The 22,514-nt window shown below is 47.7% G+C and overlaps 1 protein-coding gene and 1 non-coding gene across 8 annotated transcripts in view; both read left to right on the top strand.

The window, feature by feature from the left end:
* RNF41 (ring finger protein 41) overlaps window positions 1-22,514 on the top strand; it is a 33,267-nt gene that overhangs the window by 4,878 nt on the left and 5,875 nt on the right. The window contains exons 2-5 of one of the 7 annotated variants that reach the window (XM_033221702.1): window positions 406-590; window positions 4,090-4,182; window positions 17,175-17,287; window positions 21,654-21,925. In XM_033221702.1, the coding sequence (XP_033077593.1) occupies window positions 17,198-17,287; window positions 21,654-21,925 (362 nt within the window). In that variant the 5' untranslated portion in view covers window positions 406-590; window positions 4,090-4,182; window positions 17,175-17,197. Of the gene's footprint in view, window positions 1-405; window positions 591-4,089; window positions 4,183-7,918; window positions 8,048-17,174; window positions 17,288-18,111; window positions 18,255-21,653; window positions 21,926-22,514 lie in introns of those variants that run through there. The other 6 variants (XM_033221701.1, XM_033221704.1, XM_033221705.1 and 3 more) reach the window with 6 other exon arrangements.
* LOC117091162 lies at window positions 13,917-14,020 on the top strand. Its single transcript, XR_004440281.1, has one exon. It is a non-coding gene; the product is annotated as a U6 spliceosomal RNA (small nuclear RNA).

Below are 22,514 nucleotides of genomic sequence, written 5' to 3' on the forward strand. Positions count from 1 at the left end.
CCTCGGCCTCCCAAAGTGCTGGGATTACAGACTTGAGCCACCATGCCCGGCCGAAGGATCTCAGCTCACTGCAAGCTCCGCCTCCCAGGTTTAGGCCATTCTCCTGCCTCCGCCTCCCAAGTAGCTGGGACTACAGGCGCCCGCCTCATCGCCCGGCTAGTTTTTTGTATTCTTTAGTAGAGACGGGGTTTCACCGTATCAGCCAGGGTGGTCTCGATCTCCTGACCTTGTGATCCGCCCGTCTCGGCCTCCCAAAGTGCTAGGATTACAGGCTTGAGCCACCGCGCCCGGCCAACTTAGTGTTTAATGGAGTTGTCTCATACTCTCCAACCAACTGCCAGATCTCCTTGCCAAGTGGAGGTAGTTCTCCTGACTCTCCTTTCTCTTCCTTATTTCTACTACTAGAGTACTCCTGATTGTGACATCACATTCATCCCCTGGGTGATGGAGCTTGTCACTGGGAAGGAAGACTCAGTCGGAGAATAGCCAACAAGATGGGTTACTGGGAGAATCTCTTCAGTGGCACTGAGTGGAGGCATCAGGGGGTTGGAGCCTTGTGAACAGGGAACCTGCCCCCCAACACTTGAAAGGTAAAGTGATTTGATTCAGAATCCCATTCCAGGCCTCAGCCCTCTTCTCTGTCACTTGGGATTCCTTCTGCCCTTGAAAGCCCAGTTCTTAAAACTTCTTTCTGCAGAAAGCTTTCTATGATTAATCTGTACCATTTGTTCTTTTCTGTATATTTTACAACTTACATTAATTATTAACTTTTACTTGTTAAGTATTTGCTTAATACGTTTATGTGTTTTTTTCCTATGTACTCATTGAGCTCAAGCCTATACCTTAGTTTGAGGACAAGGATTATGTGTTTCTTCTTCTTTTTTTTGAGACAGAGTCTTGCTCTGTCGCCTTGGCTGGAGTGCAGTGGCACAATCTCAGCTCACTGCAACCTTCACCTCCTGGATTCAAGCAGTTCTCCTGCCTCACCCTCCCAAATAGCTGGGATTATGGTTAATTTTTATGTTTTTAGTAGAGATGGGGTTTCACCAGGTTGGTCAGGCTGGTCTCGAACTCCTGACTTCAGGTGATCCGACTGCCTTGGCCTCCCAAAGTGCTGGGATTATAGGTATAAGCCACTGCGCCCAGCCATGTATTTCTTCTTTATGTCTCTATTGATAAGGAGATTACGTATTTAGGATGATGAAGTTTGGGGTAACCACACAAATAGTGCTTGGAGCTGCTGACCAACTGGGAGGTCATTTCTGCCCTTTAATGCCTGGCAGGCGTCTTTTTAGACATTAGCTGAGTTCTTGAAGAATTATATGCCTTCTGGATTCTTTTGTAAATTGAATAAATTAAAACTAAAGAGACCTAACTTTAAAATCCCCATGTGGTTAATTCAGTATGATCCACAGCATTCTGGAATTAGACAGAACCTTAGAACCACTCATCTCACAAGTGAGGAAACTGAGTTCCGAAGAGGGGAAGTGATTTCAATCTAAGGGTTCTGTTGCTTAAGTAAAAAATATCTCTTCCGTTCACGTAAAAAGTCAAGAGCTGCTTGGAGAGAGCAAGGTCAGTTAGTGTTAGAGCCAGGATACCTTTTTTAACATAATTACCCATTAATTTATCTTTTTTTTTTTTTTTTTTTTTTTTTGAGACGGAGTCTTGCTCTGCCACCCAGGCTGGAGTGCAGTGGCCGGATCTCAGCTCACTGCAAGCTCCGCCTCCCGGGTTTACGCCATTCTCCTGCCTCAGCCTCCCGAGTAGCTGGGACTACAGGCGCCCGCCACCTCGCCGGCTAGTTTTTTGTATTTTTTAGTAGAGACGGGGTTTCACCGTATTAGCCAGGATGGTCTCGATCTCCTGACCTCGTGATCCACCTGTCTCGGCCTCCCAAAGTGCTGGGATTACAGGCTTGAGCCACCGCGCCCGGCCTATCTTTTTTTTTTTTTTTGAGACAGAGTCTCGCTCTGCCACCCAGGCTGGAGTGCAGTGGCTCATGGTCTCTGCTCACTGCAAGCTCCGCCTCCCGGGTTCACATCATTCTCCTGCCTCAGCCTCCCAAGTAGCTGGGACTATAGGTGCCTGCCACGACGCCAGCTAATTTTTTGTATTTTTTTTTAGTAGAGACGGGGTTTCACCATGTTAGCCAGGATGGTCTTGATCTCCTGACCTCATGATCTGCCCGCCTTGGCTTCCCAAAGTACTGGGATTACAGGTGTGAGCCACCGAGCCCGGCCCCATTAATTTATCTTTTTTATCCTTTTTTTTTTTGAGATGGAGTCTTGCTCTGTCGCCAGGCTGGAGTGCAGTGGTGCAATCTCGGCTCACTGCAGTTTCTACCTCCTGGGTTCAAGCGATTCTCCTGCCTCAGCCTCCCGAGTAGCTGGGACTACAGGCATGTGCCATCACACCCAGCTAATTTCTTGTATTTTTATTAGAGACAGGGTTTCACCATGTTGGCCAGGATGGTCTCAATCTCTTGATCTTGTGATCCACCTGCCTCAGCCTCCCAAAGTGCTGGGATTACATGCGTGAGCCACCAGTCCGGCCTATTTTTGTTTTATATGCTCAATCTTAGAATCTTAGAATCATAGAACTTATAGAGCACCTTAGAACTTATGTAGCCCAGGATGCTTCATTTCAAGTAGGGAACTGAGGCCCAGAGAGGCCAAATAAGTTGTCCAAGGTCATACATTTGGTTAGTGATAAAGCTAGAACTAGGACTCGGGTTTCTGGATTCCTAGCACAGTTTTTTGTTTTTTTGTTTTTCCAGAACTATTCACAGGGAGACAGGGAGATATGATGAAATGTTTTAGAGACACCTGTGAGATCCTTTGCCAGCTAATTTTTTGACCACATTGAAGTTTCTGGGAGTCATCTGTTTCCTTAGATCAGGGCAGGTTATGGGGCCCTTTCCCTATGTGTTTAATTGTAGTGATCAGAGCTGGAGAATCCTCAGACCTCTGCACCTTTGTTGTATGCAGGGCATAGAGGAGAGAGAATGGTAGATGGGAGACTGCATACTTATACCTGACTTTTGCCCTTATGTTTTTGCCACAAAATTGATGGCAGCATGCCCAGCTACCCAAAATGTAAATCATGGGTTAGAGTGACTTCTCTAATGGTTCTCTAAGCATGTGTGCATGAATGAATGTGCATGGTTTCATCTATGCTTATGGGTTCAAGAAATCCTGAATAAGTGAGGATAAATGTCCTTTAGGAAAAAAGTGAGTTCCTAGCTTTCTCTAGTGGGAGACCAGAGAAAACAACCACAACAGTAAGTTAAAAGAGCATAGAAAGGGGTCTGATAAGGCTCTTTTTTCCTTCATAAAAATTATTCTATTATAATGCTGACCGGGAATAAAGAGATATCCCAGTATAACACTGAGGAGGTAAAGTAGCATAGTTACCTGTTTTGGATTTGGCCTATGGGATAGGAGACTGGAAGTGCAGTTTTCATTTTGGGTTTAGTATGGTCAGATAAGGGAGGTTGGCAGAACTCTTGTAAGGCCTCAAGGGACACTTCAGTGCCACTTCAATTCAGCTCCCCAGGTTTGAGTAAAACCTCCTAAGGCCTTTTCCTATCCTACACCCAAGGACAATATCCAGGAAACTGCTTCCAATGGCTGTGGTCACTGGCTATGACTCTTGAGGTCCCTGTGATTTCAGGTTTACTAAGGGCTTCTGCCCCAGGGCAGTGAGCAGCTGAATTATTTTGAGACATCCCCCCTGGAATGATAACCTTTCCCTATGACAACCCACTGCAGTGTTAAGAATCCCAGAGATTAGAAGGAATAGTCAAGTAAACCTAACCTGACAGATTGAGATTGTCTGCCTGGGGGCAGTGCAAGGCAGCCTAATCTAGAGCTGACTTCCAAGGTTGCATATAACCGTGTCAACATTGGTTTCCCATAGATGACAAATAGGAAATACCCTAATCAGATTAGAAATCTAAATTTCCCCTTAATTCTTAAGGCCACATCCCTGAAAGGGTACAGTTATAAAAAGGTGAATAAAGCAGAACCTCCAGAAAGATAAAGAGGGGTTTAGATTTAGGAATAACATTGTTTATCATCTCTGCAGTTTTGAAAATACTGACTTTATGATGGCAACCTTACAGCTCCTAATTTGGCTGGTGGGTTCCCATACCCTGTGGCCATCTCTGCACCAACTCAGGCAAGTTCTTTTCTGTTTATTTTGGGGGACATGGGATCTCCTGAAATCCCATTAAGAAAAATTTTCAGAATTTGTGTTCCTCCTCAAGGCAATATTATTAGCATTGCTTTAAAATGAAAAGACAGCTGGACACAGTAGTTCACGTCTATAATCCCAGTACTTTTGGGAGGCTGAGGTGGGAGGATCACTTGAGCCCAGTAATTCAAGACCAGCCTGGGCAACATGGTGAGACCCCATCGCTATTAAAAAAAAAAAAAATACACCAGCTGGTATGGTGGCACACACCTGTAGTCCCTGCTACTCAAGAGGCTGAGTTGGGAGGGTTGTTTGAGCCTGGGAGATTGAGGTGGCGGTGAGCCATGATGGTGCCACTGCGCTGCAGCCTGGATAACAGAATGAGATCCTGTCTTTTAAAAAAAAGAAAAGAAAAAATATACAATGAAACGTAGTACAAGCTCTAGGCCTATTTTCTTTCTTTCTTTTTTTTTTCTGGAGACAGAGTCTCTCTCTGTTATCCAGGCTGGAGTACAGTGGCTTGATCTTGGCTCACTGCAGCCTCCACCTCCCAGGTTCCCGCCATTCTCCTGCTTCAGCCTCCCAAGTAGCTGGGACTACAGGTGCCCGCCACCACGCCCGGCTAATTTTTTGTGTTTTTAGTAGAGACGGGGTTTCACCGTGTTAACCAGGATGGCCTTTATCTCCTGACCTCGTGATCCACCCGCCTCGGCCTCCCAAAGTGCTGGGATTACAGGTGTGAGCCACTGTGCCCGGCTTCTAGGCCTATTTTCTACATTACCTCATAGCAACAAGGAGAAGAGTTTAATTTTTTTGTTTCTTTTTTGAGACAGAGTCTCACTCTGTCACCCAGGCTGGAGTGTAATGGCCCGATCTCAACTCACTGCATCCTCTGCCTCCTGGGTTCAAGCAGTTCTCCTGCCTTAGCCTCCTGAGTAGCGGGGATTACAGGTGCCTGCCACTATGCCTGGCTAATTTTTGTATTTTTAGTAGAGATGGGGTTTCACCATGTTGGCCAGGCTGGTCTTGAACGCCTGACCTCAAATGATCTGCCCGCCTCGGCCTCCCAAAGTGCTAGGATTACAGGCATGAGCCACCGGGCCTGGCCTAGATTAATGTTATTTTAATTGTTGCTCCTTACGCCAAGGATAACTGTTTTATTTCCAGAGACAGGGTCTCACTCTGTCACCCAGCCAGCACCAGCATGGCTCACTGATGCCTCAACCTCCTGCGTTCAAGCAATCCTCCCACCCAGGAGTTCCAGACTAGCCTGTGCAACATAGTGAAACCTTGTCTCTACTAAATATAATAAATTAGCTGAGTGTGGTTGGCAGCACCTGTGGTCCTAGCGACTCAGGAGACTTGAGTCAGGAGAATTGCTTGAGCCTCCAAGGTCAAGACTATAGTGAGCTGTGATGGTACCACTGCATTGCAGCCTGGGTGATAGAGCGAGATCCTGTCTCAAAAAAAAAAAAAAAAATTAAATCTTGTGGAAATATATGACCTAGATTGAAAGTGTACCCGGGCGCGGTGGCTCAAGCCTGTAATCCCAGCACTTTGGGAGGCCGAGACGGGCGGATCACGAGGTCAGGAGATCGAGACCATCCTGGCTAACACGGTGAAACCCCGTCTCTACTAAAAAAATACAAAAAACTAGCCGGGCGAGGTGACGGGCGCCTGTAGTCCCAGCTACTCAGGAGGCTGAGGCAGGAGAATGGTGTAAACCCGGGAGGCAGAGCTTGCAGTGAGCTGAGATCTGGCCACTGCACTCCAGCCTGGGCCACAGAGCGAGACTCTGTCTCAAAAAAAAAAAAAAAAAAGAAAGTGTAATCTCCGCATCTAGATTTTTTTTTTTTTTTTTGAGATGGAGTTTTGCTCTTGTTGCCCAGACTAGAGTGCAGTGGCGCTATCTCGGCTCACTGCAACCTCCACCTCCCCGGTTCAAGCGATTCTCCTGCCTTAGCCTCCCAAGTAGTTGAGATTACAGACATGCGCCACCACGCCCAGCTAACTTTTTATATTTAGTAGAGACGGGGTTTCACCATGTTGGTCAGACCAGTCTTGAACTCCTGACCTCAGGTGATCTACCCACCTTGGCCTCCCAAAGTGCTGGGATTACAGGCATGCACCACCTCATCCAGCCTACATCTAGACTTTTTTTTTTTTTTTTTTTTTTTTTTGAGACGGAGTCTTGCTCTGTCACCCAGGCTGGAGTGCAGTGGCCGGATCTCAGCTCACTGCAAGCTCCGCCTCCCGGGTTCACGCCATTCTCCCGCCTCAGCCTCCCGAGTAGCTGGGACTACAGGCGCCCGCCACCTCGCCCGGCTAGTTTTTTGTATTTTTAGTAGAGACGGGGTTTCACCGTGTTAGCCAGGATGGTCTCGATCTCCTGACCTCGTGATCCACCCGTCTCGGCCTCCCAAAGTGCTGGGATTACAGGCTTGAGCCACCGCGCCCGGCCTAGACTTTTTTTTTTAAGATGGAGTCTTGCTGTGTTGCTCAGGCTGGAGTGCAGTGGCACAATCTCGGCTCACTGCAAGCTCCGCCTCCCGGGTTCACACCATTCTTCTACCTCAGCCTCCTGAGTAGCTGGGACTACAGGCACCCGCCACTACGCCTGGCTAATTTTTTTGTATTTTTTTAGTAGAGACGGGGTTTCACTGTGTTAGCCAGTGTGGTCTTGATCTCCTGACCTCATGATCCGCCCACCTCGGCCTCCCAGAGTGCTGGGATTACAGACGTGAGACACTGTGCCTGGCCTTTTTTTTTTTTTTTTGAGACGGAATTTCATTCTTGTGGCCCAGGCTGGAGTGCAGTGGCACGATCTCGGCTTACCACAACCTCTGCCTCCTGGGTTCAAGCAATTCTCCTGCCTCAGCCTCCCGAGTAGCTGAGATTACAGGCATGTGCCACCACGCCAGGCTAATTTTAGTATTTTTAGTAGAGATGGGATTTCATCATGTTGGTCAGGCTGGTCTTGAACTCCCAACCTCAGGTGATCTGCCCCCTTTGGCCTCCCAAAGTGCTGGGATTACAGGCATGAGCCACCGCATCTGGTCCTATATTTTTTTCTCTTTTTTTTCTTTTTTGAGATGGAGTCTCACTCTGTTGCCCAGGCTGGAGTGCAGTGGTGCAATCTCGGCTCACCGCAACCTCCACCTCCCGAGTTCAAGCAGTTCTCCTGCCTCAGCCTCTTAAGTAGCTGGGACTACAGGTGCGTGCCACTGTGCCCAGCTAATTTTTTTTTTTTTTTTTAGTAGAGATGGGGTTTCACGATGTTGGCCAGGCTGGTCTCGAACTCTTGACTTTGTGATCTGCCTGCTTCAGCCTCTCAAAGTGCTGGTATTACAGGCGTGAGCCACCACAGCAGGCCCTAAGTCTTTTTTTTTTTTTTTTTTTTGGAGACGAAGTCTCAGTCTTTTTTGAGGCGGAGTCTCGCTCTGTCGCCCGGACTGGAGTGCAGTGGCCGGATCTCAGCTCACTGCAAGCTCCGCCTCCCGGGTTCACGCCATTCTCTGCCTCAGCCTCCCGAGTAGCTGGGACTACAGCGCCCGCCACCTCGCCCGGCTAGTTTTTTTGTATTTTTAGTAGAGACGGGGTTTCACTGTGTTAGCCAGGATGGTCTCGATCTCCTGACCTCGTGATCCACCCGTCTCGGCCTCCCAAAGTGCTGGGATTACAGGCTTGAGCCACCGCGCCCGGCCATCGAAGTCTCAGTCTTGTCCCCCATAGGTTGGAATACAGTTGCAGGATCTCAGCTCACTGCAACCCCCGCCTCCCTGGTTCAAGCAATTCTCCTGCCTCAGCCTCCCGAGTAGCTGGGATTACAGGTGCCTGCCACCACGCCCGGGTAATTTTTGTATTGTAGTAGAGATGGGGTTTCACCGTGTTGGCCAGGCTTGTCTTGGACTTCTGACTTCAGGTGATCTGCCCGCCTTGGCCTCCCAATGTGCTGGGATTACAGGTGTAAGCCACCACACCCAGCCCCGGCCCTAGATTTTTAAAATGTGTACGCTACATTTATTTTCTTTTGTTAAGTTTTTTTGTTTGTTTTGTTTTTGTTTTGTTTATTTTATTTTATTTTATTTTTTATTTTTATTTTATTTATTTATTTATTTGAGACGGAGTCTGGCTCTGTCGCTGAGGCTGGAGTGCAGTGGCCAGATCTCAGCTTACTGCAAGCTCCGCCTCCCAGGTTTATGGCATTCTTCTGCCTCAGCCTCCAGAGTAGTTGGGACTACAGGCGCCCGCCACCTCGCCCGGCTAGTTTTTTGTATTTTTAGTAGAGACGGGGTTTCACCGTGTTAATCAGAATGGTCTTGATCTCCTGACCTCATGATCCGCCCGTCTCGGCCTCCCAAAGTGCTGGGACTACAGGCTTGAGCCACCGTGCCTGGCCTGTTTTGTTTATTTTTGAGACAGAGTCTCCCTCTGTTACCCAGGCTAGAGTGCAATGGCATGATCGTGGCTCACTGCAACCTCTGCCTCCCAGGTGCAAGCAATTCTCCTGCCTCAGCCTCCCAAGTAGCTGGGATTGCAGGTGCATACCACCACACCCAGCTAACTTTTTTGTATTTTTAGTACAGATGGTGTTTCATCATGTTGGCCAGGCTGATCTCGAACTCCTGACCTCAGGTGATCCACCTGCCTCAGCCTCCCAAAATGCTGTGATTACAAGCTTGAGTCCCTGTGCCCGGCCAAGTTATTTTTATTAAAATGGGTCTATACTATACATACTCTTTTTGCCACTTGTGTATTTCAGTTTGAGAGGCAATTTAGCCAAGTGGTTAAAAGCTTGGGCTTTGCAGCCAGTCTGTCTGGGTTTGAATCTGGCTCTACCACTTATTAGCTGTATGATTCTGGAAAAGGTTTTTTTTTTTTTTTTTTTTTTTTGAGACGGAGTCTTGCTCTGCCACCCAGGCTGGAGTGCAGTGGCCGGATCTCAGCTCACTGCAAGCTCCGCCTCCCGGGTTTATGCCATTCTCCTGCCTCAGCCTTCCGAGTAGCTGGACTACAGGCGCCCGCCTCGTCGCCCGGCTAGTTTTTTTTTTGTATTTTTAAGTAGAGACAGGGTTTCACCGTATTAGCCAGGATGGTCTCGATCTCCTGACCTCGTGATCCGCCCGTCTCGGCCTCCCAAAGTGCTGGGATTACAGGCTTGAGCCACCGCGCCCGGCCCTGGAAAAGCTTTTTAACCTTTGCACCTCTGTTACTCATCTGTAAAATGTGAATAATTATAGTCCCAACCTTCTAGAGCTGTTGTAAGGATTAGATGAGTTAATTGGCAAAAAATGTTTAAAATACTGTCTGCCATATAGTAATGCTCAATAAATGCTGGCTTCATTATTATTTAATCATATATGTAGAATCAAGGCTGCAGTGAGCTGTGATTGTATCACTGTACTCCAGCCTGGGCAACAGAATAAGACCCTGTCTCTTAAAAAAAATAGCATGGGGCCGGGCGCGGTGGCTCAAGCCTGTAATCCCAGCACTTTGGGAGGCCGAGACGGGCGGATCACGAGGTCAGGAGATCGAGACCATCCTGGCTAACACGGTGAAACCCCGTCTCTACTAAAAAAAAATACAAAAAACTAGCCGGGCGAGGTGGCGGGAGCCTGTAGTCCCAGCTACTCGGGAGGCTGAGGCAGGAGAATGGCGTGAACCCAGGAGGTGGAGCTTGCAGTGAGCTGAGATCCGGCCACTGCACTCCAGCCTGGGCAACAGAGCGAGACTTCGTCTCAAAAAAATAAATAAATAAATAAATAAAAAAATAGCATGATAGCATAGATGATATCTATAAATGTAAATAAATTATTTTTATTTCTATATAATAAATATATTAAAACTATTTATTTAGAGACAGGATCTCACTTTGTCACCCAGGCTGGAGTAGAGTGGTGCAATCGGCTCACTGTAGCCTCAAGCTTCTGTTCTCAAGTGATCTTCCTGCCTTGGCCACCCAAAGTGCTGGGATTATAGGTGTGAGCCACTGTACCCAGCACAAATAATTTAAATAAATAATATGAAATAAATATATCTAGGTCATGTTAATTTGACATGATGTTGCATTTTATGGATGTAAGGAATTCTACTGGATAGATTTTTTGCTATGACAATGCTTAAGCAGTTTATTACAATTCTTTTTGCACCCTTGTTTAATTAATTAATTTATTTTTGAGACGGAGTCTCACTCTGTCGCCCAGGCTAGAGTGTAGTGGCGTGATCTCTGCTCACTACAAGCTCTGCCTCCCGCGTTCACGCCATTCTCCTGCCTCAGCCTCCCGAGTAGCTGGGACTATAGGCGCCCGCCACTATGCCCAGCTAATTTTTTTTTTTTTTTTTTTTTGAGACGGAGTCTCACTCTATGCCCAGGCTGGAGTGCAGTGGCCGGATCTTGGCTCACTGCAAGCTCCGCCTCCCGGGTTTACGCCATTCTCCTGCCTCAGCCTCCCGAGTAGCTGGGACTACAGGCGCCCGCCACCTCGCCCGGCTAGTTTTTTGTATTTTTTAGTAGAGACGGGGTTTCACGGTGGTAGCCAGGATGGTCTCGATCTCCTGACCTCGTGATCCACCCATCTCGGCCTCCCAAAGTGCTGGGATTACAGGCTTGAGCCACCGCGCCCGGCTTTTTTTTTGTTTTTTTTTTTTGAGGCGGAGTCTCGCTCTGTGGCCCGGTCTGGAGTGCAGTGGCCGGATCTCAGCTCACTGCAAGCTCCGCCTCCCGGGTTTACGCCGTTCTCCCGCCTCAGCCTCCCGAGTAGCTGGGGACTACAGGCGTCCGCCACCTCGCCCAACTAGTTTTTGTATTTTTAGTAGAGACGGGGTTTCACCGTGTTAGCCAGGATGGTCTCGAACTCCTGACCTCGTGATCCGCCCGTCTCGGCCTCCCAAAGTGCTGGGATTACAGGCTTGAGCCACCGCGCCCGGCCCGCACCCTTGTTTATTTCCTTAGGATAAGTTACTGGAAGTAAGATTGCTAGGTAGAAAGGTATATGCTTTTTTAGGACAGTTTGTGGTTTTTATTATGAGTTAATTTGATCAACATTTTCTGGCAAGAGTACATTTTTTCCCCAGACATGTTATATGTGTGTCAGTACATAACATGTTATATTTGTATGTGTTATATGACATATGACATGTATAGTGTATAAAACATAAAGTAGATATTCTTTTTTTTTTGGAGACAAAGTCTCGCTCTGTCACCCAGGCTGGAGTGCAATGACACGATCTTGGCTCACTGCAACCTCTGCCTTTTGGGTTCAAGCAATTCTCCTGCCTCAGCCTCTTGAGTAGCTGGGATTACAGGTGCCCACCACCATGCCCAGCTAATTTTTGTATTTTTAGTACAGATGGGGTTTCACCATCTTGGTCAGACTGGTCTTGAACTCCTGACCTCAGGTGATCCACCCGCCTTGGCCTCCCAAAGTGCTGGGATTACAGGCGTGAGCTACCACACCTGGCCTGAGTGGATATTATTTTTTGTTTTAACCTTAAATCTGTCTTTCACAGTTTAATTATAGATTTGTTTACTAATTTGAATTGTGAATACACACACACACACACACACACAACACACACACACACACACACACACAGAAAACCTTTTTCAAAGGTACAAAGGGGTTGGCCGGGCGCGGTGGCTCAAGCCTGTAATCCCAGCACTTTGGGAGGCCGAGACGGGCGGATCACGAGGTCAGGAGATCGAGACCATCCTGGCTAACACGGTGAAACCCCGTCTCTACTAAAAATACAAAAACTAGCTGGGCGAGGTGGCGGGCGCCTGTAGTCCCAGCTACTCAGGAGGCTGAGGCAGAGAATGGCGTAAACCCAGGAGGCGGAGCTTGCAGTGAGCTGAGATCCGGCCACTGCACTCCAGACCGGGCCACAGAGCGAGACTCCGCCTCAAAAAAAAAAAAAAAAAACAAAGGTAAAAAGGGATAATTAGAGAAATTAAAAATTCCCTCCTATCCTTGTTTCTTTGTACCTCCCATCCTTGTTTCTTTGCACCTCCTCTTTAGCAGCAAACACTGTTGGCAGTTTTCTGTTTATCCTTCTGGAGAGTTCCATGCACATGTAAGCATACACACCTACATGTTTTTCGTATTTGTGGTAGTGTACTTTACATATACTATTCTGTATCTTAGCTTTTTTCCCTTAATAGTATATCTTGGAATTTTTCCATACCTGGTGCATTTTAAGGGCAGCAAGGATTTTTTTTCTCTGATTAATTTTATAGCTATTATAGATAAAACAAATTACAATTTATATCATTGAGGTAAATATTATAAAGTCAGCAGTTTAATGGATGAATTGTGGATATTTGGGGATATTTTTGCTCTCAGGTCATAGCTATCTCAGCCAACTCCTCCTCTTGACCTTTTATCTTGCCCCTTTCCCTTCTTCCCAGCCCTTTGTATTTGTCTGGACTATGAAAGTAGCAGTAGCTGTCATCTACAATAGCGCTAAGCAGTCTGAGGTTGCATTAATTTAAGTAGCGAAGAAAAGTTGTGTCCATATTGATCAGTCCACATGTAGAACTGTAGGCACCCTGTTTTATCTTTTTTTTTTTTTTGAAACAGAGTCTCGCTCTGTCGGCCAGGCTGGAGTGCAGTGGCATGATCTTGGCTCACTGAAACTTCTGCCTCCCAGGCTCAAGCAATTCTCCTGCCTCAGTCTCCTGAGTAGCTGGGATTACAGGCATGTGCCACCATGCCCGGCTAATTTTGGTATTTTTAGTAGAGATGGGATTTCATCATGTTGGCCAGGCTGGTCTCAAACTCCTGACCTCAGGTAATCCACCTGCCTCGGCCTCCCGAAGTGCTGGGAGTACAGGCATGAGCCACTGCGCCTGGCCTTTTTTTTTTTTTTTTTTAGATAGGATTTCACTCTTGTTGCCCAGGCTGGAGTGCAATGGCATGATCTCAGCTCACTGCAACCTCCGCCTCCCAGGTTCAGTCAATTCTCCTGTCTCAGCCTCCTGAATAGCTGGGATTGTAGGCATGTGCCACCACACCCGGCTAATTTTGTAATTTTAGTAGAGACAGGGTTTCTCCATGTTGGCCAGGCTGGTTTCGAACTCCCGACCTCAGGTAATCTGCCTACCTCAGCACTGCACCCAGCTGTTGTTGTTTTTTGAGTCAGAGTCTCACTCTGTCCCCCAGGCTGGAGTTCAGTGGTGCAATCTTGGCTCACTGCAACTTCCGCCTCCTGAGTTCAAGTGATTCTCCTGTCTCAGCCTCCCAAGTAGCTGGGATTTCAGGCACGTGGCACCACTCCTGGCTATACAGGGTTTCACAATGTTGGCCAGGCTGGTCTTGAACTCCTGACCTCAGGTGATCCGCCCACCTCAGCCTCTCAAAGTGCTGGGATTAGAGGCATGAGCCACTGCTCCCGGCCCGATTTTTACAAGTTTATCAGTATGATTTTTTGAAAACCTGTCTCTGGACCTCTGACCTCTGTTTACCATTTTCCCTTCCTTCCTGCTTTAGAATTATCTCATTTTTGTTTAAGGTAATTCCTTATCTCCCTACTGCTACCTCAGTGATCAGATTCTCTCCTGTCTTTATCTTTCCCTCTTCCCCTGTACTTTCCTCTCGGTACATAAAGACACTTAAGCCTTTCTCACCATAAGGAAAAACACCCCCACCCAACCCACTTCCTCAGTTTCCTTTCCCCCTCTAGCTAGTTCAATTTCCCTTCCTTTGAAATTAGGCTTTTGAGTGCTGGCTTCAGCATCACATATACTAAAATTGGAATGATAAAGAGATTAGTAGGGCCCTTGTGCAAGGATGACATGAAAATTTGTGAAGTGTTCCGTATTTTTCCTGCGGCCACATAAGGTCTTAGCACAAGCCAACACTTTACCACCACGAGGGCCAGCAGCTTCTTCTAGGTGCAGGACCCTTACCCTGAGTCTGCCCAAATAAACTCGTTGAGAATGCTCACCCACCAAAAAATCAAGCTTTTGACAGAGTTGTGTCTTTGGTCCCTGTCTCTCCAACTCACCTCTTGTTCACTTTGTGCCACTGAAGTCTGGCTTCACTTTCAGTGCTACACTAAAACTACCCTCCACAACTCCCAGCTCCATGGAACTGCTTTACTGTGGTATCCACCGTCCCACATCCCAGCAATTCTTTGTTTTCTTTATCTGATTTGTCTGTTTGTAGCTTTCGACAGTTGTCTTCCCTTCTGTAAGTTCTCCAACCCCTTGACAACTTTTCTTTTTTTGAGACAGAGTCTTACTCTGTTGCCCAGGCTGGAGTGCAGTGGCACTATCTCCACTCACTGCAAGCTCCGCCTCCTGAGTTCCTGCCATTCTCCTGCCTCAGCCTCCCAAGTAGCTGGGACTATAGGCACCTGCCACCACGCCCGGCTAATTTTTTGTGTTTTTAGTAGAGACCGGTTTCACCATGTTAGCCAGGATGGTCTCTATCTCCTGACCTCGTGGTCTACCCGCTTCCACCTCCCAAAGTGCTGGGATTACAGGCGTGAGCCACTGCGCCCGGCCAGTTGTTTAGTGACCTCTTCTTTGGGTTTGACCTTTGGGAACCCAAAGAAGGAGCATGGCACCATCGCTGCTGTTTGAGTCCTTGCTCTTTTGGACCTCACTCTTCTTTTTTTTTTTTTTTTCTTTTTTTCCTTTGAGACGGAGTCTTGCTCTGTCACCGGGCTAGAATGCAGTGGCGTAATCTCAGCTCATTGCAACCTCCACCTCCTGGGTTCAAGTGATTCTCCTGCCTCAGCCTCCTGAGTAGCTGGGACTGCAGGTGTGCACCACCACACCCAGCTAATTTTTATGTTTTTAGTAGAGATGGGGTTTCACCATGTTGGCCAGGATGGTCTTGATCTCTTGACATCGTGATCCATCTGCCTCGGCCTCCCAAAGTGCTGAGATTAAAGGCATGAGCCACCATGCCCGGCCCTCTCTTCTTCTTCTTCTTTTTTTTTTTTTTTTTTGAGACGGAATCTCACTTTGTCGCGTCCCAGGCTGGAGCACAGTGGCCGGATCTCAGCTCACTGCAAGCTCCGCCTCCCGGGTTTACGCCATTCTCCTGCCTCAGCCTCCCGAGTAGCTGGGACTACAGGCGCCCGCCACCTCGCGCCACCTCGCCTGGCTAGTTTTTTTGCATTTTTTAGTAGAGATGGGGTTTCTCCGTCTTAACCAGGATGGTCTCGATCTCCTGACCTCGTGATCCGCCCGTGTCGGCCTCCCAAAGTGCTGGGATTACAGGCTTGAGCCACCGCGCCTGGCCCCCTCTCTTCTTCTTTATCCCCATTACCACCACCACCTGAGTTCAGACGCACTGTCACTCTCTGACTTAGATGTTCTTCCATTTCTCCCCTGTTAACATACTGATTCTAAAATGGAACTATTATCACATTCTTTTTTAAGTCCTTCAGTGGCTCTCTCATACCCTTCAGAATAAAGTCCAAACTCCTCAGAGACTTTTCACAGCATGGCCCTTGCTTAGCTCTCCAGCCTTGTCTCTTGACAGGCCCTCCCTCCCACCTCTGTCAGCTTTTTCTTTTTTTTTTTTTTTGAGACGGAGTCTCGCTCTGTCGCCCAAGCTGGAGTGCAGTGGCTGGATCTCAGCTCACTGCAAGCTCCGCCTCCTGGGTTCCCGCCATTCTCCTGCCTCAGCCTCCTGAGTAGCTGGGGCTACAGGCGCCCGCCACCTCGCCCGGCTAGTTTTTTGTATTTTTTAGTAGAGACGGGGTTTCACTGTATTAGCCAGGATGGTCTCGATCTCCTGACCTCGTGATCCGCCCGTCTCGGCCTCCCAAAGTGCTGGGATTACAGGCTTGAGCCACCGCGCCCGGCGAGCTTTTTCTTGAATCACTTGAAATTCTCTGAACCTATCGTATGCCCTCTTCTGGACATTTGGATGTGCTATTTTATGTGCCCTTTTATATGTGAGGTCGAACTCCCAACCTCAGGTAATCCGCCTACCTCGGCCTCCCAAAGTGCTGGGATTACACTAATGCCCTGCTCCCCCAACACTGAGCTAACTCTTGCCCTACAGGACACATTTCTGGTGACACCCAGTCCTGGAAAACTTATAAAAACCACCCTCTGCTTTCAGCCTGGGTTAGGTATTCGTGTCTCTTGTCCTCATAAGGTCCTGTGTCTCCTCTGAGTATTTATCACTTTATATTTTAAATGTGTGCTTACATAATGTCTTCCCCATTAGAATTACATGTCTTTTCTTTTTTTTTTAAAGACAGAGTCTCACTCTGTCATCTAGGCTAGAGAGCTATAGCACAATCTCGGCTCACTGCAACCTCCGCCTCCCGGGTTCAAGTGACTCTTGTGCCTCAACCTTCCAAGTAGCTGGGATTATAGATGTGCATCACCACGCCCAGCTAATTTTTGTATTTTTAGTAGAGATGGGTTTTCATCATGTTGGCCAGCCTGGTCTTGAACTCCTGACCTCAGGTTATCTGCCTGCCCTGGCCTCCCAAAGTGCTGGGATTACAGGTGTGAGCCACTGTGCCTCAGAATTAAATTTCTTGAAGGCCGGGCGTGGTGGCTCACGCCTGTAATCCCAGCACTTTGGGAGGCCAAGGCAGGCGGATCACGAGGTCAGGAGATCGAGACCATCCTGGCTAACACGGTGAAACCCCGTCTCTACTAAAAATACAAAAAATTAGCCAGGTGTGGTGGTGGGCGCCTGCAGTCCCACCTACTCGGGAGGCTGAGGCAGGAGAATGGCGTGAACCCAGGAGGTGGAGCTTGCAGTGAGCCGAGATCGCGCCACTGCACTCCAGCCTGGGCAACAGAGTGAGACTCCGTCTCAAAAAAAAAAAAAAAAAGATCTAAATTTCTTGAGTCAGCTTCCACCAAGCCAAATGACTGCTGCATAGTAGACTCCCAATAAATATTTGTTGGATAAATGAATGGATCTTGACAATGAGTTTATGTTTGTCACATATTTGTAGGCTTCTTCTGAACTGGCCTCTGTTTGCTGTTCTTTCAGGACCTGGGTTTCAGTGATGAGACATGGGGTATGATGTAACCCGTTTCCAGGGGGATGTTGACGAAGATCTTATCTGCCCTATTTGCAGTGGAGTCTTGGAGGAGCCAGTACAGGTGAGTTGGTCTGATGGCAGGTTTGGTAGAGCAACAGGTAGCAGTGGAAATAGTAGAAAATATTCATGGGCAGTGGGACCCATGGGGAAGTCACTGTGTTTTTCTCTCCACCCCCACCCAATGGAGGTTTAGGTCAAAGGAGTAATGGTGACTACAAGAATAAGGCTTTCCAGAATCTATCTAGAGGTGGATGCCACAGATATCCAGTGGTTCAGATTTTTTTCTGAGGTCACTCTGAAAGATTTCTCCTGTAAAATGGTCAGCTGCTTGTTTCTGTCTTGTGATAGTAGCTGGGTAGCTTCCTTCCCTCTACAGGAACTCTTACTAGGTTCCGTCTTCCTGTCCATGATTGAACTTCTGGACTCTCCTAGTAAGTTCTCTCTGCATTTTTATGATGTCGTGCTTCAGGTAATCAGCCAGTCTCCCTGCAGGCCTTTTCTACCTGCCTACTATCTAACAAATAGGAAGGCCGGCCGCAGTGGCTCATGCTTGTAATCCCAGCACTTTGGGCCAAGGTCGGTGGATCACGAGGTCAAGAGCCAGCCTGGCCAACATGGTGAAACCCCGTCTCTACTAAAAATACAAAAATTAGCCGGGCATGGTGGTACATGCCTGTAGTCCCAGCTACTCAGGAGGCTGAGGCAGGAGAATCACTTGAACCCAGGAGTAGAAGGTTGCAGTGAGCTGAGATTGCACCACTGCACTCCAGCCTGGGTGACAGAGTGAGACTCCATCTCAAAAAAAAAACCAAAAAAAAAAACAGCAAATAGGAAGTGGGGAACTGTATGTACTAACCTATTTTTTTCCTGGGATCTACTGAAAAGACCAGCTTTTGATGCAGCCATGCACTCTGCATTTTGATGTGAAAGCTGTCACCTTCAATAGGTCATTTCTCTGCCAGCCTTGCCAGACCAGAGTCAGTTGTATCATCCTGGGGCAAGTATGAGGAGAAGCTCACGATTACCAGGCAAGTACAATGAGTGAGGTGAATCCTTAAGAGTTGTATTCTCGGGACAGCATCCTCGAGGATCCTTATTGCCCTCATTCTGTAAATACCAATTAATCCTTTCTCACTCCTGGCTATCTAGAGATTATCACATTTTCCAAACCAGGAAACTAGGCAATGAGGTTTCATGGCCCTTCCCCCATTCACTGCTTACCTAACTCCCAGGGGCTCCCCTTGAGCCTTTGAGTTTATTTTTTCTCCCGGTACTCCAAAAGGAGTACTGATGTCTTGAACTGAATAAAATTCAGACTGCATTCCAATGGCAACCAGCTCTGGACCTGTCTTCTTTCTAGGCCTTTGCAATCTGCTGCCATTAGAGGCATATTAGATGGGTGTGGAGCAAGTCATCAAGTAGTAGTGTCAGGAGGTCACAGGGTGTGTCAGCTTCCCTCCTCACCCTGGCAGGGCCTTGTCTGTTTTCTGGCACTATCATTTTAGGCAAGTCACTTCTGGAAAGGTGAGTCGTAGTTGGTGACAGTCTAGTCAGAAGCCACCCATCTACCTCCAGGCTTTACCTTCTGAGGAGCAGAGCAGGCAACCCTCATGATGCCAGGTTCCCGGACACATTTCTAAGGTTAGAAGGCTCCTGCTAGGGATGCTGATTTCCCCACATCATAATTATTTATTCTTTGAATAGGTGAAAAATGAACATAATTCAGAAATCAAAATAGTATAAAAAAGTATACAGTGAGAATTCTCACTTCTGTCCTTATTAGTGTCTACCTAATTCCCCCACAGATAACTATTTTTATTAGTTTTTTTGGTATCCTTCCAGTGAGTATTAAGGCAGATACAAGCAAATATGAATAGATGTCTGCATATATATGTATTTGTATATGCATATGTATATATGAATATATCTGTGTTTTTTCACACCTCCTTTTCTTTGTTACACAAAAGGTAGCACATTCTGTATGCTTATGCAGGGGTGGCAGGTTTAGCTAGAATGGTTATAAAGAAGTTGACAGGCCGGGCATGGTGGCTTACGCTTGTAATCCTAGCACTTTGGGAGGCTGAGGCAGGTGGGTCACTTGAGGTCAGAAGTTCGAGACAAGCTGGCCAACATGGTGAAATCCCGTCTCTACTAAAAATACAAAAAAAATTAGCTGGGTTGGGTAGGAGTAGCCTATAATCCTGGCTACTCGGAAGGCTGAGGCAGGAGAATCGCTTGAACCCGGGAGGTGGAGGTTGCAGTGACCCAAGATCATTCCACTGCACTCCAGCCTGGGCGACAGGAGCGAGACTGTCAAAAAAAAAAAAAAAATGTAATAGGAAACTAAAGTATTTTGTTTTGTTTTGAGACAGAATCTCGCTCTGTCACCCAAGCTGGAGTGCAATGGCACAATCTTGGCTCACCGCAACTTCCGCCTCCCGGGTTCAAGCAATTCTCGTGCCTCAGCTTCCTAAGTAACTGGGATTACAGGGGCGCACCACCATGTGTGGCTAATTTTTATAATTTTAGTAGAGATGGGGTTTCACCATGTTGGCCAGTCTGGTCTCAAACTCCTGACCTCAAGTGAACTGCCTGCCTCAGCTTCCCAAAGTGCTGGGATCACAGGCATGAGCCACTGTGCCCAGCCTTATTTAGCTTTCTTTTTGTTTTGTTTTGGTTTTTTGAGACGGAGTCTCGCACTTTAGCCCAGGCTGGAGTGCAGTGGCATGATCTTGGCTCACTGCAGGCTCCACCTCCCAGGTTCATGCCATTCTCCTGCCTCAGCCTCCTGAGTAGCTGGGACTACAGGCGCCTGCCACCACGCCCGGCTAATTTTTTGTATTTTTAGTAGAGACGGGGTTTCACTGTATTAGCCAGGATGGTCTCAATTTCCTGACCTCGTGATCCGCCTGCCTCGGCCTTCCAAAGTGCTGGGATTACAGGCGTGAGCCACCACGCCTGGCCTAGCTTTTTTACATTGAATTTTTGCCAGTAAATATGTCCTCCTGCTCTCTAAATCTGTCATCTGAATTATCCTTCAAGACCATATTAAATTTGGTCCTCTTCATAAATACCTGCCGTGATTGAGCTAGCCTGAAAAGACTTCACCCTCCTCTGGACATTTTTGGCAATTATTATGTATGCAATCCAGATGGCAATTAATAATTGGCTGCCTTGTGTCATCTGTCCCATTGTCCTGGAATATCATTTATATCTCTTTTTTTTTTTTTTTTTTTTGAGATGGAGTCTCGCTCTGTCACCCAAGCTGGAGTGCACTGGCCAGATCTCAGCTCACTGCAAGCTCTGCCTCCCGGGTTCATGCCATTCTCCTGCCTCAGCCTCCCGAGTAGCTGGGACTACAGGCGCCCGCCACCTCGCCTGGCTAGTTTTTTTTTTTTTTTTTTTGTATTTTTTAGTAGAGACGGGGTTTCACCGTGTTAGCCAGGATGGTCTCGATCTCCTGACCTTGTGATCCGCCCGCCTCGGCCTCTCAAAGTGCTGGGATTACAGGCTTGAGCCACCGCGCCCGGCCTATATCTCTTATTTGTTATATAACTTTTTGTTTGTCTTGTTTCACAACTCATTTTTAATCTTGAGCACAGGGAACATAGATATATATATTTTTGAAACAGGTCCTGTCTTTGTCACCCAGGCTGGAGTGCAGTGGTGCAGTCTTGGTTCACTACAACCTCTGCCTCCTGGGCTCAAGCCACCGTCCATCCTCCCACCTCAGCCTTCTGGCTAGCTGGGACTATAGGCACGTGCCACCATGCCTGGCTAATTTTTTTTTTTTTTGAAATGGAGTCTTGTTCTGTTGCCCAGGCTGTTCTGTTGCCCAGGCTGGAGTGCAGTTGTGCAATCTTGGCTCACTGCAACCTCTACCTCTTGGGTTCAAGCAATTCTTCTGCCTTAGCCTCCTGAGTATCTGTGATTATAAGTGTGTGCCACCACCCCTGGCTGATTTTTTTGTATTTTTAGTAGAGACAGGGTTTCACCATGTTGGTCAGGCTGGTCTTGAACTCCTGACCTCGTGGTCCGCCTGTCTCAGCCTCCCAAAGTGCTGGGATTACAGGCATGAGCCACTGCACCTGGCCTACGCCCGGCTAATTTTTGTAACTTTTATAGAGATGGGGTTTTGTCATGTTGTCTGGGATGGTCTCAAACTCCTGAGGTCAAACAGTGTGCCTACCTTAGCCTCCCAAAGTGCTGGGATTACAGGCATGAGCCACCACGCCCAGCAGGAAACATATTTTGAGCCTGTCCCCTACAATGCCTTGCCCATAGTAGATCTATACTTTGCTTGACCCAACGGACCTCTTGCGGTAGAAGCTGCTCAAAGGCACGATTGGTTTTGTAGAGTTATCATATCCAGGCTCTTAGGTCCCGCTAATTCCCTTATTCCCCTTTTGCCTTGTTCTCTCTTCTAGGCACCTCATTGTGAACATGCTTTCTGCAACGCCTGTATCACCCAGTGGTTCTCTCAGCAACAGACATGTCCAGTGGACCGTAGTGTTGTGACGGTCGCCCATCTGCGCCCAGTACCTCGGATCATGCGGAACATGTTGTCAAAGCTGCAGATTGCCTGTGACAACGCTGTGTTTGGCTGTAGTGCCGTTGTCCGGCTTGACAACCTCATGTCTCACCTCAGCGACTGTGAGCACAACCCGAAACGGCCTGTGACCTGTGAACAGGGCTGTGGGTGAGATCTGTTCCTTTCTTCTGCCCCACATGGATAAGGGCCATCTCATTTATGCCCCTGTCGCTGGATGCCCTCCTCATTAGCTGAGGAGGTCTCTTAGGCATGTTGGCAAGGAGTATTCTTAGCTTCCTTGGCTCCCTGCTCTAAGATCTTACTTTCTTTTTTTTTTTTTTTTTTTTGAGATGGAGTCTCGCTCTGCCATCCAGGCTGGAATGCAGTGGCCGGATCTCAGCTCACTGCAAGCTCCGCCTCCTGGATTTAGGCCATTCTTCTGCCTCAGCCTCCCGAGTAGCTGGGACTACAGGTGCCCGCCACGTCGCCCAGCTAGTTTTTTGTATTTTTTAGTAGAGACGGGGTTTCACCGTGTTAGCCAGGATGGTCTCGATCTCCTGACCTCGTGATCCGCCCGTCTCGGCCTCCCAAAGTGCTGGGATTACAGGCTTGAGCCACCGCGCCCGGCAAGATCTTACTTTCTTGCTGCTTTTCCAACTATAATCATTTTGCTCTTGCTTTAACAAAAGAAGGGGCACAGCAATTCAGTAAATTTGTATAATAACACTAAAGGTTGATTGACTCTTTTCTTCCCTTT

Source organism: Trachypithecus francoisi, unplaced genomic scaffold (assembly GCF_009764315.1).
Source record: "Trachypithecus francoisi isolate TF-2019V2 unplaced genomic scaffold, Tfra_2.0 Lachesis_group11, whole genome shotgun sequence".
In the NCBI taxonomy this organism is placed as follows: Eukaryota; Metazoa; Chordata; class Mammalia; order Primates; family Cercopithecidae; genus Trachypithecus; species Trachypithecus francoisi.